The sequence below is a fragment of the Eretmochelys imbricata genome, chromosome 3 (assembly GCF_965152235.1).
Source record: "Eretmochelys imbricata isolate rEreImb1 chromosome 3, rEreImb1.hap1, whole genome shotgun sequence".
Taxonomy (NCBI): Eukaryota; Metazoa; Chordata; order Testudines; family Cheloniidae; genus Eretmochelys; species Eretmochelys imbricata.
Window position 1 is genome coordinate 167,488,010 of NC_135574.1, and position 18,193 is coordinate 167,506,202.

Genomic DNA, 18,193 nt, shown 5'->3' on the forward strand with positions numbered 1-18,193 from the left:
ATGTTTTGCCATGGGAAGTCCCAGGCGTGTGCCATCCTGCCCTAGTGGTGCTCCAAAGGATACCTGAATAATGGCAGTTACTAAAAGCACCTCCTTTCATTTCTGGCCAGCAAGAAGATTTGGTTGTTCCCTGCTGTTGCTGGCCTAGATACAGAGAGCTAGAAACTCTACCTGGCTCACAATAAAACGTTCAGTAAGAAACTGTAGCTGGCGCATAATGTGGTGTGCTAGGTCACAAGGAGGAAATAGCTGATCAAAGCATGTTACGTAGGAATGCTACAGACTGCATTTGCTTCCTGTTCGCTGCCAAATCCAATTCAAGGTTATGGTACTGATCTATAAAGCCCTTAGAAAGAGCTCACACTGTCTCAGAGATTCTTCTTCTGAGACCAGCCCCAGCAGTTACTTTCATGTGGCATGTTATTATTGAAAGAACACACATATGAAACTGCGAGAGCCATAGTGAGAACCTTCTCGATAGAAACCCATGGGCTGGTACAGCCTCCCAAGCAGGAAAATTCACTTGCCTCATTCAGCTTATGTTGTAAAAATCATCTTTTCAATAATTTGTCCCTCTGTAGAACCAAGGCACTAGAAAAAAGCAACATGTACTAGAGAAGAAGCCAATGTTTAAACCAGAGCAGGAGGGTAAATTGTCTGTCTTTTCTGGAGAGGAACCCACTATTTTCTCTAGCTTTTATACAATATCTAAATGCCAAGGTGTTTTAGAAATGACAGGTGGAGGTGAAACGGGGTATACGACACCACCTAAATACTATGAAGGTTTAAAAGTAAGCCTAGCACCATGGCAATAGGTTGCAGTGCAACAAGGCAATTTGGGGTGCTTCTGGATGAAAGAAAACATTTGTGCAAAAAGCTAGTAACCGCTGGCTATCAGGGGAGATTGGCTCCCTTCCAGCTGCACAGTAGACATGCCCTAAGTATGCAAAGGAGTAGGAGAAGCTGGAACACAAGTGAGTGGGTATGCACATGGGGTGTGATGGAACAAATGAAGGTGCGTGGTGGAGAGTTGGATGTGCATTTGGTCATACTGGGGATAATGCATGCATGAAGGTAGGAGGAAGGCCAGATGGGAAAGGATGAAGGAATACACGTGCATGGTAAACTGGGTGGGAGTTAGGGCTGTGGCTAAGAAAGGATCAAAGTATAGAAAGGTGAGTGCAAAGGGAAAAAATGTTACAAAAAGATACTGGCTTCTCTGTAGATGAGACTCTTTAGGTTAATTAATAACTTGCTAATGATTTTTACTGGGGCATTTATTCTGTTGTCACTATTTTGTAACTGCTTCAGGTTTTATTTATTTGTTTAAGGCTTGCTCAGGCACTTTAGTGCCTTTCTTCATATAAAGCCCTTAAATTTCTGTAGCTCCAACACTTCTCCCCAGACGGCCTTCAGTAACTCAAAGTCCATCTGTTGGCTTACCATGCTTTTTGAATCAGAGACTCCATCATTCAGTTACCCTGAAGTTCACAGGGCTTGCAGCACATATGGTCTGGAAGCTTGTTCGATGTCTGATGCTGCCTGCAATATCCAGGCACAGCAGGATGTGTTAAGGATTTGAGTTTCATTCACGGAAACTGTCTATGGGCCTCTGAGCTTTATCTTCAGTGGCCCAGGAAGACTGCTACATGCAGAGGCTGGGGGAAGGCTGGGTGATGCATCAAGAGCACCATGCTTCATACCCATTAGCACAGTGGGAAAATTGCCCGTTGCTTATTTCAATAAACAATTTGTGAACTTCCTGAGGGCCTTGTGCCCCTCTGGGAGCCGTGAGTAGCCACAGCCATTACTAACATCTGACTGAATTATGAACTATCATGTAAATACAGTCTGTACTCTGAAATAAAACCTGGATAGTTCAGCTGATAGGTAAAGCGATATGCCTCTCTCATCTTCAGGTTGCTGGAACCAAATGAACCTAGGTAGGGGTCATATGGTGGAGAAGAGGTGGTTCTCTTCCAGGCTCCACCCACAAAATAAGCTCCACCCATGTGAGGTGTAAAAATGAGATGCTACTTGGTGTAGGTAGTGCAGATGGTCAAAATATAATTGTGCAGCTCTTTGAGCTCCATTGGGCTTCTAAAACTTGGTTACCCTCTGTGAGCTTAAATATACCCATGGGCTGTGCTAGGCCCCTAGGGCTGAGGAAATAACTAGTGGTATCTCCCAAGCATCACTCACTGTGACACCAAGTGACACCAACATGGGACCTCTCTCTCAGTGAATAATGTAGATCTGTGAATCTGCCCTTTGATTTCTTACATGCACAGTGAAGTAAGTGTTGACTTCTAAATCACCATCTTTAGGTAGCTTGGTTAACTCCTCACTGATATGAATGGGACAGCTCACACCTCTTAGAGCTAACATTCCAGACTCTCTGCAGCATCACTTGGACAGCTCTGCATGGGTTACGCTTGGTTCACCCTCTTGAGGTTTCTGTCACAACCATAATCATTGGAGACGTACGTTTTCTTTTTAGAAGAAAGCTGAGATTCTGGGGGGAAAGACTAGCTTCACGGAGGAGCTGGTATGGTATATGGGCACATATTGGCTCTGTTTGAGCCCTTCAGCCTGCTAATACCCAAAAGTCTCGAACATCTGACAGCTGTGGTTTGTGTGAAACGAGTCTGTTGAGGTCAGTACTGGTGCTAGTGGACAGGGACCCCATTACTATAATTGACATTATTTTGGCAGCCTCAGCAGAAACACCAGGGATTAAATTGACCTGAAGATTGAATTACCCTCTCCCCTATAGAGATGGTCTGTTTGTCTGTCATAGTTGAAGTACTCTGGCAGAGCAGCTGGTATGGCTGCTGTCTGTGTGATATCTTTACTGTGATAAGCAGAGGACTCCAATCTTCAGAGCTGTCATTAGCACTTAATCCATTTAGGTAATTACCAAAGCACAGCTATATTGACGTGTCACTTTTAGTCACAATGTGTGTGCCCAATCCTGATCACTTGCATTCTGATGTAACTCCATTGACTTCACTGGAGTTATTCCTGCTTTATACTGGGGTAAGTGAGAGCATCATCAGAATGAGCAGACGTTGAGATGGCCTGAGTGGCCAGCAGAATGTTTCCTTTGCACAGAGGAATCTTTCGGTAACACAGAGCTAGCATAGCCAGTCCAGTCCCATCTTCCTCACAGCTCCTGGCATTGGGGGCATGGCTGGACCAAGACTGTACTTTGGTCCTCCCTGACTGCCAGAATGGCCCCGGGGGACTCTTGCAGGTAGGCGTAACTTAGAGCCAAACTGACCTCCAGCCATCCCAATGCTGGGGTGTATGATATCAAGGTGGTATATAACTTTTGCCCCTTACTCAGGTCCTCTGCTCCGAGAACAGCTCAACTGGTCTCAGGGATTGGGCCTTTGCACCTGGGATGTTTTCATCTGTAGATCTCAAAGCACTTTATAAATGTGGATAAAAATTATTTTAACCATTTTGCATATAGGAAACTCCAGGCACAAAGAGGGGTAAGTGACTTGTCCAAGATCACACAACAAATCAGAGGTAGAGTTGAGACTACAGCTGCCCTCACAGCTGCTCTGTCATTTTACATTTGGGGTGTTTGCGAAACAGTAATAGTCACAAACGGCTTCTTTTAAAGTCTAAACTTTAAAAATATCACATTCAGTGTTCTGTCTACTATTGATCAACTTTTTTTTTTTTTTTTTTTTTGCAGGGACACCTGTCTGGTTCTTTGTGAAAATTGCTCCTATTCGAAATGAACAGGATAAAGTGGTTTTATTTCTTTGCACTTTCAGTGACATAACAGCTTTCAAACAGCCCATTGAGGATGATTCGTGTAAAGGTTTGTCTTTCTTGTCATATAATTGTGCATTGTGCTGCTTCTCTTGGTGCATGTTGACTGTGAAATAACTGAAGGCCTCTAATACCCACACTAAGAATTGGACTTTAAAACAAGTGGCAACCATGCAGTGTCAAGCACAGCCCCATGTGGAATGACTGCAAGCTTTAGAACGATCTAAGCAGGATTGACTCTGGTATGTGCTTGGATGGGTGACCACTAAGGAAAAATCCAAGTACTGTTAGAAATTGGGACTGGGGATCCAGTGGGTGGTGCTTTTCCTTTTAATTCAGTTCTGACTAATGCCTCAGCATGGTATTATGTGGGCACAGAGTTGTTACAAGTGCCAGCTTTTGGATGAACTGTAAAACTAAGATCTCGACCACTTATCATTATTATAACTAGTGAAGGGTGCTGAGTCCCTTCTCTGAGGCACTGAGCCAACACAAATCCTTTGTCCTCAGTGGGAACGGGGGCTGTTCAGCTTCTTTCAGATCTGTTGGCACTCTGTGCAACATCAGAGGCATTAACCCTATTGCTGGAATCTAGCCCAGATTTAGGTAATTTCATTCCACCTGCCTAAATGAGGGCCTGATCCGGTTTCCATGAAACTCAATGAAAAGACTCCCAGTGACCTCAGTGGGAGCTGGATCAGGCCTAAACTGTTAGATAGAGTTGCTGCATGCTGTTAATCCATTGCTGAGTTTTACCCCAGAAGCTGTGGCCCTTCAGCAAGGCTCTGATCCTGAACATTTATGGGTAGATTCCTGTGTCCGTGCAGAGCCATATATGAGCTTGAAGGAGAATAGTTTATAATGGGAGATGAATCCTCGGAGGCAAGAGGTACATAATGCAAGTTCTCTTGTTGATCGCATTTCTTTTTAGTGTTCAATAATATCTGTAGTATAAAACTTAACAGGAAGTTGAATTTATTTACATTTTATTTTAAAAATATAGTATTTCTCAAAGTGGAAACACCTGTCACCATCGCTAATGAAGAACAATCTTTAAAAATAGACTCTCTGCCAACCTGTATTGAATGATTTTCTTTTTATTGCTATGTGTTTTTGGTTTTTTTGTTGCTCTAATCAAATTAGAAAGTGGGTTTTGTAGTCAGAAAGGTCTGTCCCATGGAAAATAGCTTTCTGCCAGGCACCTCGTGGTCTTCACTTCACTCTGACAAGAACTGACTGCAGAGATAAATCAGTATTAGGTAGTAAAGCTAGCTCTAGATTATTCACTGGGAATGAAGTGCATTTAACCAGGCAATGAAGCGAGTTTCTTTCAGGAGTGATACTAGCCTGTAGTTCTCCTGCACTTCTGCTGAAACCAGCGTTCTGCTGAAGAGCCTAATGTGCTAGTAAGCTATGGACTCGGGAGCAAAGATTTGTTTTCTCTCTGAAGATGACACATTTGATTTTGTAAGTAGGAGAAAGAAAACTCTAATCAAACATTTGAAGAAGTTGCACCTGTTGGATTCCCAGATTGTACTATCCTTACGGTGGTGGTGATGATGCTTAGCAGTTTCATGTCCAAAGCAATGTACAGAGATTAAACTAATTATCCACACAGCATCCAAGTTAGGTGGGTGTTATGTTCATTTTACAAATGGGGAAACGGAGGCAGACAGCTAAGTGCCAGATTTTTGAAATGTGGGTGCCTAAAACCAGGCATGGAAGTAAAGGTGGCCTGATTTTCAGAGGGGCTAAACACCCACAACTTCCCCAGAAATCCTCCTCAGACTTGGATGGAGTGACTTGCCCAAGGCCACAGAGTGAGCCTGTGGCACAGCTGGGATTAAAATTTGAGAGCTACTGACTCTCAACCCTACGCTCATTCTCCAGACTGTGCTGTTTCTTCACATAACAAAAGTTACATGATGTTATTTGTAAGTCTTCCAAATATTAGTCCCAAGTTTACTGAAGTCAATGAAGTTCTACCAGTTTTGTGTTGGTGTGAGTGGAAAACCCATTATTTCTACACATGCAAGTCAGAAGATGTGATACCATGGTAATAAAGTTGGAGATACTCTCATAAACCTTAATTTATTTCCAAGTCTTTTTACTCCCTGCTACTGCTTCTTCCTAGAGGATAGCTCCACACTGTCCCTACACACAGTATATTTGCAATGATTTGATTAATTAAAAGCCCAACGCCATACAGAAATGCATGTTGTCAGGCACTTAGAGACTTTTATACACCTATTTATTAGTAGAGCTTATTGAGCCTTCATATCTTGCATGAAAAAGTTGCATGTCTGGTGGGTGACTCACAGGGTTGTGGAGGGGAATGAGAATATTTTTGGAAGTTGTGAGAGGTAGAAAAACTGGTTATGATTTCAGAAGAATCTTCAAGGAATAAACATCAGGGGTCTGAATTTTGAAGAGGACACATTCTTTGGGCCACATACAAACTTGTATTGACATTTACTGTAGCGCTGATCACAACATATTTTAAATGAAAAATGGCTTTTTGACCAAAAAGAGAACTTTTTGCAGAAAATTTTCATTTGAGTAGAAATGTTCCTGATTTTCTACAAAAAAACAGGAAACCCCAAAGTGAAAGTTTTTATTGAAAATGACTTTTGGATCTCAGCTTTTTGTTAAAAGAAAAGGAGTCCTTGTGGCACCTTAGAGACTAACCAATTTATTTGAGCATGAGCTTTCGTGAGCTACAGCTCACTTCATCGGATGCTTTTTGTTGTTTGTTTTGTTGCTGGAAAAAATGAAAACTCCTTGTGGGAAATAATTTTTCAGAATTTCCTATGAAAAGCCTCTAGTTTAGTGTGATTGTGCATGCACCCTCAGTTATTTCCTGTGAAAATCTCCAGTTAAACGCCTAATAGTCCCTTTACATGTGCAAAGACCTCATTTCCATGTGCAGTTATGTGTCGGTTCATATGCAGTGGATGTAGCCCTAGGTGCCTGATCATTTGAAATCAGGCCCTGTAGCTCTGCTTATGGAAGCATTGTTATCTTATGCAAAGAGTAGCTGTCTATTTATCTCTGCCCATTTAAAGAGCAGGTTATGGCTTGGCCTGAGCACACTTAGCTATGAATGTCTTAGTAGCCCACTATTGAATGTTTAATTTCAAGCACTTTTTTTTTTTGAGCTGTTAGCGTGCTTGTGACTTACGGAAGGGGGTGTGTGTGTCTTGCACTAATGACTGGAGATTGACATGTGTGCAAAAGTGAACAGGCAGCTGTTATCTGAGATGAGTAGAGGAAGGCAGAGATGCAAATGGTGCTGAGACCACCCATTCATTTTAATAAACACCCTAATAATCAGACATTAAAAAGCCTGACATTTGAAAAATGGAAGTCTTATACTAGGTATGCTTCTAATGATAGGGTCTTTTGTTTTCTGGTTCAAAGAACTCGTTCACTTTTAATACTGCATAATGTATGACTGCTGTGGAGATTTAAGTAAATTTGCTTTTAAACATAGCTGCTTTAAAAATAGCACACACCAAATATAGCTACTTGAAAAATACTATATGTCAGTGCTGTTTGAAGATAAAAATACATTTTTCTACCTCCCCACACACGTTCCTCTTAAAATTTGAGGGGGGAGGTATTTAGCCTGTGTGCAATTCCATTCAAGTTGATTGAGTTACATTATGGCTGAATATGGCACTTGATATTTTATGTGGGCCTCACAGCAGGCCCTCTAGAATGTCTGAAACTAGTCTGTTCTTTTGCCCTTTTGGTTTATGATCACATGAGGTTTGGAGCACTCTGAGAAGGAGATATTCAAAATGATCTCTACATTTGAATGCACAGTTTTAGGGGCATGGTAATTTGTGCATGCAAATAGGATTTGTATGTACAGAGAAGTGATGAGAACATAAAGACTCTTGTTTATGCTTCTTAGGTCCATTAGGACAAATAATGTTTTAGAACTCTCCAGAAATTTAGATGGGAATGGGATTGAACAGAGTCACTGATGATTGGAGAGAGGTGAAGTCAGCTGTAATTGGATTTTGAAGAGAAGGGAATAGATGGAAATGAGAACTGTTCAGGAGCGTGGTTTGCTTGAGTCCAGACAATTCTGAATGCAGATGACATGGTAATCTGATAATACAAATCTGGTTACCCCATCTTACTTTTCTTCACAATGTTAAATTTATGAGGCAGTGGCTTTTAATTCTAACTCTAGTAACTCAAAGTTGCTGATCAATGCTCCAGCTTGGCTAGTGTTTAGTAATTACTATAGTATTCAACATATGAAAGGATGTGATTCATCTTGAGTAAGCTGAAGGAAGTGGTAGGAAACAACTGAATGAATTGAAATAATGAAAACTGATAATTCTTCTATAATAAAATGTAAACATTGTCATGTTTTCGAAGCAAGTTACAAAGGGACCAGGCTCCTCTCAAAGTTCAGAAAATTGGCTTCTTCCAATTTGTTTGAAAATGAAATGTGCCATTGAATGAAACTTCATCTCTTAAAGTGGAAGAGGAAAACATTGAGTTTGATGATCCTGCAAATAGATCTTTTCGATGTTGTTGTTCTCATTGAAACCTAGCTGCAGTAATAATGTAAGTCCCTGTTCCAGGCATTCTAGCAGCTCTTTCGTATTAAGCAATCTCTCTTTTCTCTTCTCTTCAACATCAAAAAGCAGCAAAACTACTTGGTAATGATGGTGTAAAGACAAATGAAAGGAAAAACTTGATATTAATAAGAGAGCTTGAAACATTCTTTTATGCCAAGATCTTCACCTTCAGTGTAGCCCAAATCAAACTATCTAAAGAAATGATTGAAGTGTGTTTCGTCCTGTATCAGTTTCTTCAGACCAAATGAAACTCATTGGTCCACTACCCGATGCTGCAAATGAAGAAACAGGAGGAAAACAAAAGGAAAAGCTTAAAGAAATAACATTGTCACTAATGTAGGACGGTTGGTTGAACCTGAGAACCTACCCAACAGTGGCTATAAGTGTCCATTCAGGAAAAATGCGTTCCTACTCATTGCTATTGATTCTGTATCTGAAAACGAAACCACAGAATATCCTGTTCTAGCTGCTGAAAAAAAAAACATGCAAGATTGCAGGGTAAATTGTCTTTGCCGTTTGCTCAGAGAACAAAAATTAAAATGGAAAAAGATGAGAAGACTTCTTGGGTGCACTCTTCCTCCATTTCTGAGATGTGGGTATGGAACACACTATTTCAACTTTTTTGAGAAAGAAGTCAGACCTAACACAGATCTGAAGCATACTAGAAGTTCCAAAAGTACTCTGCAACCACCATTTGCATCGTGGTTGGCTGTTTGAAAAAGGAAGACTAAAAAAATTGTTTGTATTACAGTAGTGCCCATAGGCCCTCGCTGAGACTTGGGACCCTGTTGTGCGGAACACTGTGCACAGTGTAAGAGGCAATCCTTTCCCCAAAGAGCTTACAGTCTAGATTCACAAGAGTAACAAATGGTGGGAGGGGAAACAGAAGCAAAGAGAGGTGAAATGACTTACCCAAGGTCACACAGTAGGTCAGTGGCAAAGCTAGTAATAAAATTCACATCTCCTGACCCCCAATCTAGTGCTGTCTCTACTAGACCACACTGCCTCCATAAGGATAGATGCCCACCTTCTCAAGGACACTTGGGAATTCTCAAGAAGACTGTTTGTATCTTTGTACCTAAATACTACAGTGTATTGAAATTTGCACTGAGCACAAGGAGGACTCTGTTAAAAACATAACATGCATTTTATATAACAGGGACTCTTAGAGTCACTAAGCTTATGGAGCTCCATCCTGGGGGACCTCTGGTTTCCAAAAGTGATACAGACCCTTATTCTTCCCTCTTGAGGACCTTGCTTGTAGCAGTCCACATGGAACTTGGAGGAAAGAGCACAGGCTACAGGAGGGATGGTGGTGGTGACACCATGAAGACAGTCTGTGTGCACATGGCTGGAATGCTAGCTGCAGTTACAGCATCTCTGTAAATAGTTCTCTTAATTAAGATCCTGGTTAGTTTTAGAAACATGGAGTCCTCTCCTATTATTACCCAGCATGTGGTACGTGAAATGTCAATGACCCACCTTAGGACCAGTGAGGCCTGGGTTCTTTTGCAGTCAGTGCGTTCACCTAATGGCCCAATTCATAAATTAACAGACAACGGCTATGACCTCTGGGACATTACAATGTATAATTACAGGAAATCCAGGACCATCAGACATATTAGTCACAGAATGTATAGCAGTATATTAACAGAATGGAAAGGGAACAGGTCAGAGAATCCAGGATATCAAATAATTGAGTAACCAGCCAATCCCCCAGCAATGAACATGCAATGTCCATGAACTATATAAGAATATCAAAATGCCTCAAAAGTCTCCCACAGGCCGCAGCTTGTTGTTGGAGCTCAGTGAAAAGGGCTGACACGCTTTCCTGGTAACCTGATAGTTCTCCCCTTCCAAGGGAAGGGCCCCAATGCAGAGGCAGCTTACTAGGCACTGCTGGAAGTCAGTCCTCACAAGCAAAGCAGAGTCTTGGGGCTCAGTCTCTCCTTTGTGGAGTTGGGGGTCAGTCCTAAGTCCTCTGGCCAGGTAAGACAAAATGGAGTCTCCCCTGCTGCTGCATGGTGAAACTTCTGGGCTGCATTCCCTGTGGCTGCTGTAACCTGACTCTCTGTTTCCAGGTGTCTTCTACAAAACCACCCCTGCCCAGGCTCAGTTCACATGTGAAGGCTCAGAGATGCTTTTTGGGGCCCGAAGTTGGTCACCCAGGCATGGCAATTGGGCTCTGGCCAGGTAACTCCTCCTCTCAAACATGAGGTCTGTCCAGGTTCAACTCATATGCTGGGGCAGCTCTGGCCATGAACAGGCTTTCTGGTGCCTGCGGTCAGTTGCCAGGCTTGTCTGGAGCTCCTGGTCTGGCCCCCACAGAGTGTTTGTGCCTCTCAAACAGGTGAGATCAGCAATCTGTTTACACAGTTTCCATGCTACAACTGGGAGAGCGCCGCCCAGCCTGGTCAGAGAGACTTGTGCTAGTGGGGCTTGCATTAATATGCCTGGATGTTGCAGCACCAGCAGTGTCTCAGTGTAGCCACCCAAGTTTAGACCCAGGGGGCAGGGTGGACTCATGCTTGGGTAGCTAGCTTGAGCCTACACTGGTATCACAATGTTTGTGCAACTAATTTTAGCGTGTTAGTGGAAGGCCCGCTAACGTGAGTCTGTTTACCTGGGCTGGGGGGTTCGCTCCCATGTGTGTAGACATACCCTTGGGGATTGCTTCTCTCAAGCCTCCAAATGGCTAGCGGGCTTCACTTACAAAAGCACTTGAAGCAGATTTAGGGGGGACTTGACAGGTCACAGGTGGAAGACACTACTCTTGTGGTCTCAGTATAAATCTGACTTGCGCCAGTTAACAACAAAAGAACTAGAACTTCACAAGACCAAAATACAAAATCAACTCAGCAAAGCGGTGGGATGTTTCATTTTCTTAGCCAACGTGACTGATGCCTAATACAAAGGCCATAGTGGAGCCCAGAACAGGAAGAAGAAGAGGTTGAACCACAGCTGATGGTTTTGTGATCCTGAGTTCTTCCCTTTTCTTCTAGCATTCAAGGCTGAAGGTCTTTGCAAAGGAGGTTGTATCACAGTGGTTGCATCAGAATGATGAAGAATTGTGAAAGTGAAGTCATGGACAGCAGGACAGTTGAATTTAGAATTTTGTCTTTTTAAGACCTCCACTCCTATTAAGGCAGCTCAGTATTAGTAGAGTGAGTTTTAGTACGTTCAGATTGGTTTGGTCAAAAGTTCATCACAGGACAGATGCTTAACGTATCAACAGAAGAACAAAAACAGGAGAGTGGGAGGCAAGACAAAATGTTAGATTGGATACTATTATTGTTCTATTCCAGAAATGCCAGCTGGCTTCTTGGACACTATTATATGTGCTTTTTGATTGTCTGAAAAATAAATATGCTTATAAGGTGAATTGCATAATGAGTGTCTTGAGTTTTTCACGTAATACAATTTGAATTTTTTTTCTTTTTTCAGAGGAAAAAAGTGGGTGTTTTCAGGTATAGGAAAATCCCTATCACCTTGGGGAAGAAAACAACTCTTTAATTTAGGTGGTCCAGTCTGTTCCCCCTCATCATGGTAGGACTGATGCCATTATACCTTTTTTTGAAATATGTGTCAAATCTAGACTTCAGGAGCTCCAATGCTGTGATTCCACTCTTCCTTTGCATTTTGTTCCACTGCCTAATGGCTCTTAGTTTGAATGTCTTTCTGATATATACTTTCTCTGCTGTAACTTAAGTCCATCACTTCTTGGTCTGTCTTCATTGACTAATGAGAGTAATCAGTCCTTGCCCTAAATGTCAGCGTACCTGCAGGCAGTTTATGTCTTCCTTCAGGTTTCTGTAGTAATATGTTGTAACAAGATCAAGAGGGATTCCTTCCTCTTAGGGTACTGAGAGACAAATGAGCATTCCACTGTAGGTACTGTTGATGCCAGTGTTGTCTCTGATGCAACATATAGAACCACTGTGTATGCTGGAGTTTCCACAATTTTCTTTTTCTTCCATTTAAAAATGAAAGGATGGTGTTTTACACTAATTGCCCAAAACACAGCAGTATTGCTACAGTAAGCATTAGGGTTTAGACCATTACTGTAGAATATTCCCAGCCCTTTTTAAATAAGGGACAGAAATGAAAAAAAGTGAGAGAATCTCTCAGCTTCATAATTGCTAATGTTACTTGAAAAGCATAATATAATTTTTGGCCATTTTGATAGGCTTTGCATCTTCAAGGCGTTGCTTAAGTTTCTGTAAAATTTAATGATATTTACTAACCCTTTGTTCTACGGTAAAAATTTCACAAAGCTCAGCTCTGCTTAAGGCATACTCACATACTTATGCACTCTTCAGGCACAGGGCCTGATTCTTCTTCCAACTGTAAATCAGCGGAAATTCCATTGGAATCAACAGTTACAATGATGTAAATCTGGAATAAGCAAGAGGAGAATTGGGCCTGCAGTCTCATTATAGGCAATACTACCAGCTCTGCTTGTATAGTTAAGATTGCATGACACTTCTCTTTACATGATCCTGGTTACAGTTGCTTGTAACTTTGCCCAACTTTAACTGTTTGACTGAAATTTTCCTCACCAGGTGTCTGCCAGAGGCTGAATTTATTTGTAAAGTTTCCTCAACAATGGTTGAGCCATATCAGAGAATGAGATTAGGTTAAAATGTCTTAGCTTGTCCATGGTAAAAAAAGATTGCTCTAATTGTTTCTTTGAGACATTCTAATGCTTTCATGCTTTGGAGCAAAGACTTGAAATTGCCCTGGGCCAGGAATGTGCCTTTTGCCATCCCTGTGAAAACAGAGCATATTTGGCCAAGTTATAAACCTTTGAAAAACCTTTGTTTGCATATGCTCAGTAGAGACTTGTTAAAGCTTGTCAACTAAATTCTCTCAGGATTCTATCTGTACTCAGCATGCTCCAGCCCAGGTCTGCAGGGCTGAGCAGGCTTTTCCCTGAAATTGGTGCTGCAGGCCATCCTGGTCATGGAAACCAGAATTAAAAACAGGGAGAGTCTCTCTGTGATCTCAGTGCCCCCCTGCTGGTGACCACGCAGTATGGAGGAGGAAGTGACCTGTCTCAAATGCAGAACAGACAAGAACCTGACTGGTGGGTGCAGGGGATGTAGATCGAGACAAGGAACCTGGGATGGGAAACCTGGGACGGAGAGTTAACAGGAGGGGTTTAGAGAAGAGCCACAAGAATGATCAAACTTGTAGTGATAGACTCAAAGAAAGCAATTTATTTAGCTTAACAAAGAGAAGGTTAAGGAGTAACTGTATTAATTTATAAGTACCTACCTGGAGAACAAATATTTAATAATGGCCTCTTCAGTCTAGCAGAGAAAGGTATTCCACAATCTAATGACTGGAAGCTGAAGCTGGACAAATTCAGACCGGTAAAAGGTGTACATTTTTAACAGTGAGGGGCAATTTACCAAGAATCAAGGTGGATTCTCCATCACAGACATTTTTATAATCAAGATTGGATGTTTTTAAAAAGCTATGCTGTAAGAATTATTTTGGGTAAAGTCTGGCCTGTGTGATACAGAAGGTCGGCTGAGATGATCACAGTGGTCCCTTCTTGTCTTGAAATCTGTGGAACTAGGACTGAGATCTGGGAAGGAGAGAGACTGGGACTCTGGGCAAGGAGCCCATAGGTAGACTGGGATGAGGAGCCTGAACTGGGTAGAAGACTGGGACTTAGACAGGGAGGTCAGAGGATTAGAGTAGGACTGGGATAAGAAGGTAGAGGTGGGGAAATGCAATGAGATGCTGCAGTGGGGCAATGAGGAAAAGACAGTACTAGAATAGGTACAGACTGAGGGAGACAGGGGCAGAAAGGTGACCACTAGAATAGACTCCCCTCCTGAACGTGGAATGGGATCCCAGATTTCCAAGTCTCCTCATTCTTTTCTCTCAGCAAACATCTGTAAAACCCACCGGCAATGTGTGTGTCTCATCTGCCTTTAACCCTGGTCCACATAAAGGATGACAACCTACTACTGCTATTGGTAAATCCATTAACTCAAGGGGAAGATACCCATGCAGTGGATCCAAACGTTCCAATTCCTCTGATAACCCATGTGGGTGTCAATATGATTCCACAGTTTGCTTTTTTAAAAACCTAGAACATTACATACACACTCAGGGCAGAGTTTGAATAGTGTGAAATAAATAAGGCCTAGGGCCACACATTGTTCAATGAAGATAAAATAAAATATTGAATAGTTGCTCATTAATTGAGCTCTGTCCATCCTGTGCACTGAATGAGGCAGGGATCCTGGTGGGAAAATTGTATGTGATCATGTAATTAAAGACTGTATCTTAATGCATGTGGACAAAGGAGCCAAATTATGTTCATATGGACAGCCTTAATTCTGGCATTTCCTGTCTGTTGAGTGCTTGGCTTTGCAACATTACACACAAAACAATATGTTAAATACCTTAATCTTTATACACAGCATAAAGAAAAGGAGTACTTGTGGCACCTTGGAGACTAACAAATTTATTTGAGCATAAGCTTTTGTGAGCACTCACGAAAGCTTATGCTCAAATAAATTGGTTAGTCTCTAAGGTGCCACAAGTACTCCTTTTCTTTTTGTGAATACAGACTAACACGGCTGCTGCTCTGAAACTTATACACAGCAAAGTACACTTCATTTCAGCACCACGGACAACATTACTTGCTAATAATACTCATATGGTGTACATGCTTTATTCATATCACATACTATAAGTCTGAGACTGTAAACCCATGTGATTCTATTTACTGCCACTTGAACAAATTATCCCCCAGTTTCTCTGGATGCACACCACTCTAAATCCGATGATCTTGATTCTTCACTGACTTACACTACTGTAAATCAGGAGTAACTCCAGTGGAGTCATGCTGGTATCCAAGTTATGTCAAAGGAAGATCTTAGGGCCAGACTCTGAGTTGGTATCCATGACCATAGATTTTCTAAAGCTAATGGAGACATACCAACTTACACCATCTCTATTCGCTTCAGAAGATCTATGCTCATTGACACCAGCTGTGGACCTGGCCCTTAGGAGCAATTTCCGCCATGTTCTCATAACACCTACTGGCCTACTTAAAGTTTTGCCTGAATAAGAAATGAGTAAGGGCTTCAGGACTGGGCCCATTAATGTTAATGAGACTTACTCATGGACAGCAAGGGAAGAATATTTCCTTAGAAATGTACTATGTTAAAAAGCTGACAGGAAAATGTATCAGTCTGACTATTGTGAAACATAAACAGATTTGGGGCCAACTGATGTAAATTGATATAGTTGCACTGGAGTCAATAGAGCTGTGCTGATTGACCTCAGCTGAGGATCTGCTTCTGTATTTGGAAAGGTAATCTGTTTCTCTGAAGAGATCTCCTTCTTTCTGGGGCAAACACTATGCTCCTTACTCAGGTGAGATTCGGCCCAATGGATGGAAATGAAAAGTCTAATTACTGCTAAACTCTTCAGGAAATAGGCAGTTGGTTCCAGCCAGCTCTATCAATCAGACCTTCTTAAAAGGAGGGGAGGCTTCAGTGTTGGCTTTGTAAGAGACATTCTTTGCCTTGACAACTGTTTCTTTGTCTGATTCCACCCCTTTTTTTAGGGTTGCCTCTTTGCACTTTCTTTAAGAAACATATGTCAAGTCACCTTTTCAGCCCCAGGCTAGGAAGGTTCTGCTGAACAGCAAATCCATGTAATTTGCTTCTTTATTGTGTCACCCTTTTATTTAGCAAACACACATTCCAGCAAACACTTTCACAACAGGGCATTGACAGGAAACATTCAAAGTACTGGGCAGCACTCTAACCACTCAAATCCGAATGACTTTAATAGGAGACTTGCACATTAGCAAGCCAGGCTGCTCTTTAAAAATAGTATTATTTATTTTCTTAATGGAGGCAGAAGGTTATGGAAGCTTTCCCAGGAGCAGAACCACATTAAGAGAGACAGTCTGCAAGGTGCTAAGCACCCTTAATGAGATGGCCAGTGATTCCCAGAAGGCACTAAGTATCTTGCAGAATTGGGACCTAATAATATTTTTCTTTTAGGAAGCTAGAGAAGTCCAAATGCATGTTCTGGCTGAGTTTCTGTGATTGCAAATAATGATCATAAAAGTCACTGTTTCTGCTAACTCTGTCGGTGTTTTGTTGAAGTCCCCTTATTCTGAGGGGTTTATGAATTGGTTGTAGAAAATTGTTCTGGGCTAAAACTCAGCATATAAATTCTCCTCCCCGGCAGCTGAATGTTTTTATAAAGTTTGAAAAATGTATTTGCTTTGTCCTTCCTTTCATCTGCAGAGGGTATAAAATCATGTTGCTGGTTTAATCTGCACTTTTTTTGTTAGATAATATAGTATCGTCTATTTCTTTGATTACCTCCACACCATCCCCTACACATCTGGGGCCATATTCACTTCTTGTTATAACTCTCATTGTTCCCGATTCTGGTCTCTCACCTGGATAGGTCAGGAACATCTCCTGCATTGATGTGAGATCTGAATCAGATCACTTACTTCAATAGGTGATTATCCCAGGGCAGAATTTTGTCCCCAGGAAATACCCAATCCATGTAACTGTCTTCTTGCACAGCCATTGACGTGCCACACTTTTTGGCCACTATACTACACTGACATCTGTTTACTGACTCCCTTCCACCTGGCATGTGGTTAAATTATACCACCTTTATCACTGCTGAATTTGATCCCTGGAGTTAGGAGAGTCTTCCTGAAATACAATTCCATATTGTTTCTTGTAGCTATTGTGTAATCTTTGTTCTGTTTTCTCAAGGCTGGGGGAAGTTTGCTCGCTTGACACGAGCCCTCACAAGCAGCCGGGGCGTCTTGCAGCAGCTTGCTCCAAGCGTGCAGAAAGGAGAGAACGTTCACAAGCATTCTCGACTTGCCGAGGTGAGAGAGAGTATGGAGCATGTGACTAGATTGTGATTGCTGAATCCGTATGTCTGTATATGGAATTTCAACGTGTAGTCAAAAGACAAGATTCATTACCCTAAAATCACTGTCTTCTAGTGCAGTTTACAGATGAATGACACACCTAAATGCCGCTGTAAGTGAAGTACTTCCATCTTTACTGGGGTAGATGTAAGTAGGTCTCATTTCATCCCAAATTACCAAGACCTTATCCATGGAGAAATTACACTAGACCTAGTTTACATATCTTTCGCATATGGTGAAGACTAGAAGGAAAGTGGGAATCCAGTGGAAAAGGTACTCAGAGGGCTAACTGTGGGGAAAGGTGATTACATAATATTTCCATGTCCTCATGTAGCTGACAATGTTCTCTCTATACTAGCTATGCACCTTTGTGCTCTTTTGCCATTAGGTTCAGGCTTGAAAGGGAGGGAATCCAGGAACAAATGTGCTATGCAGTAAGTCCCCCTGGAAAATGAATCAATAAGTGCTGTCCATAAAATGTCACTTAAACTAAGCATAATATTAGGATCTACACTCATATGGTCATCAGAGAGGTCATATAACAATATTAATACTAACCAGTATTTTTCACTTATATGTTGCCTTTCTTCCAAGGATCTCAAAGTTCACTAGGATTTATGAGTGCTCATGTGAGCATAACTGGGGTGGGAAAAGCTATGGGTAGTACAGCAGAGAAGCCTAGGAAATACCTATTGGCTGAGGACTGTCAGTGTAGAAAGGGCTGGGAGAACATCTAGGAGGAAGCTGGATCTGAGGATTTGTGGTCTTCAGAAGTCAGATGTCTTCTCTTGTTGCTGTTGATCAATATTGTAGCCATCCACTCACTTTATGGAAGCTTTCCCAGGAGCAGAACCACATTAAG

The 18,193-nt window shown here is 41.8% G+C and overlaps 1 protein-coding gene across 1 annotated transcript in view; it reads left to right on the plus strand.

The window, feature by feature from the left end:
- KCNH1 (potassium voltage-gated channel subfamily H member 1) overlaps window positions 1-18,193 on the plus strand; it is a 322,053-nt gene that overhangs the window by 27,039 nt on the left and 276,821 nt on the right. Inside the window, exons 4-5 of the mRNA XM_077811958.1 lie at window positions 3,710-3,838; window positions 17,168-17,286. Coding sequence (XP_077668084.1) covers window positions 3,710-3,838; window positions 17,168-17,286 — 248 coding nt within the window. The remainder of the gene's footprint in view (window positions 1-3,709; window positions 3,839-17,167; window positions 17,287-18,193) is intronic.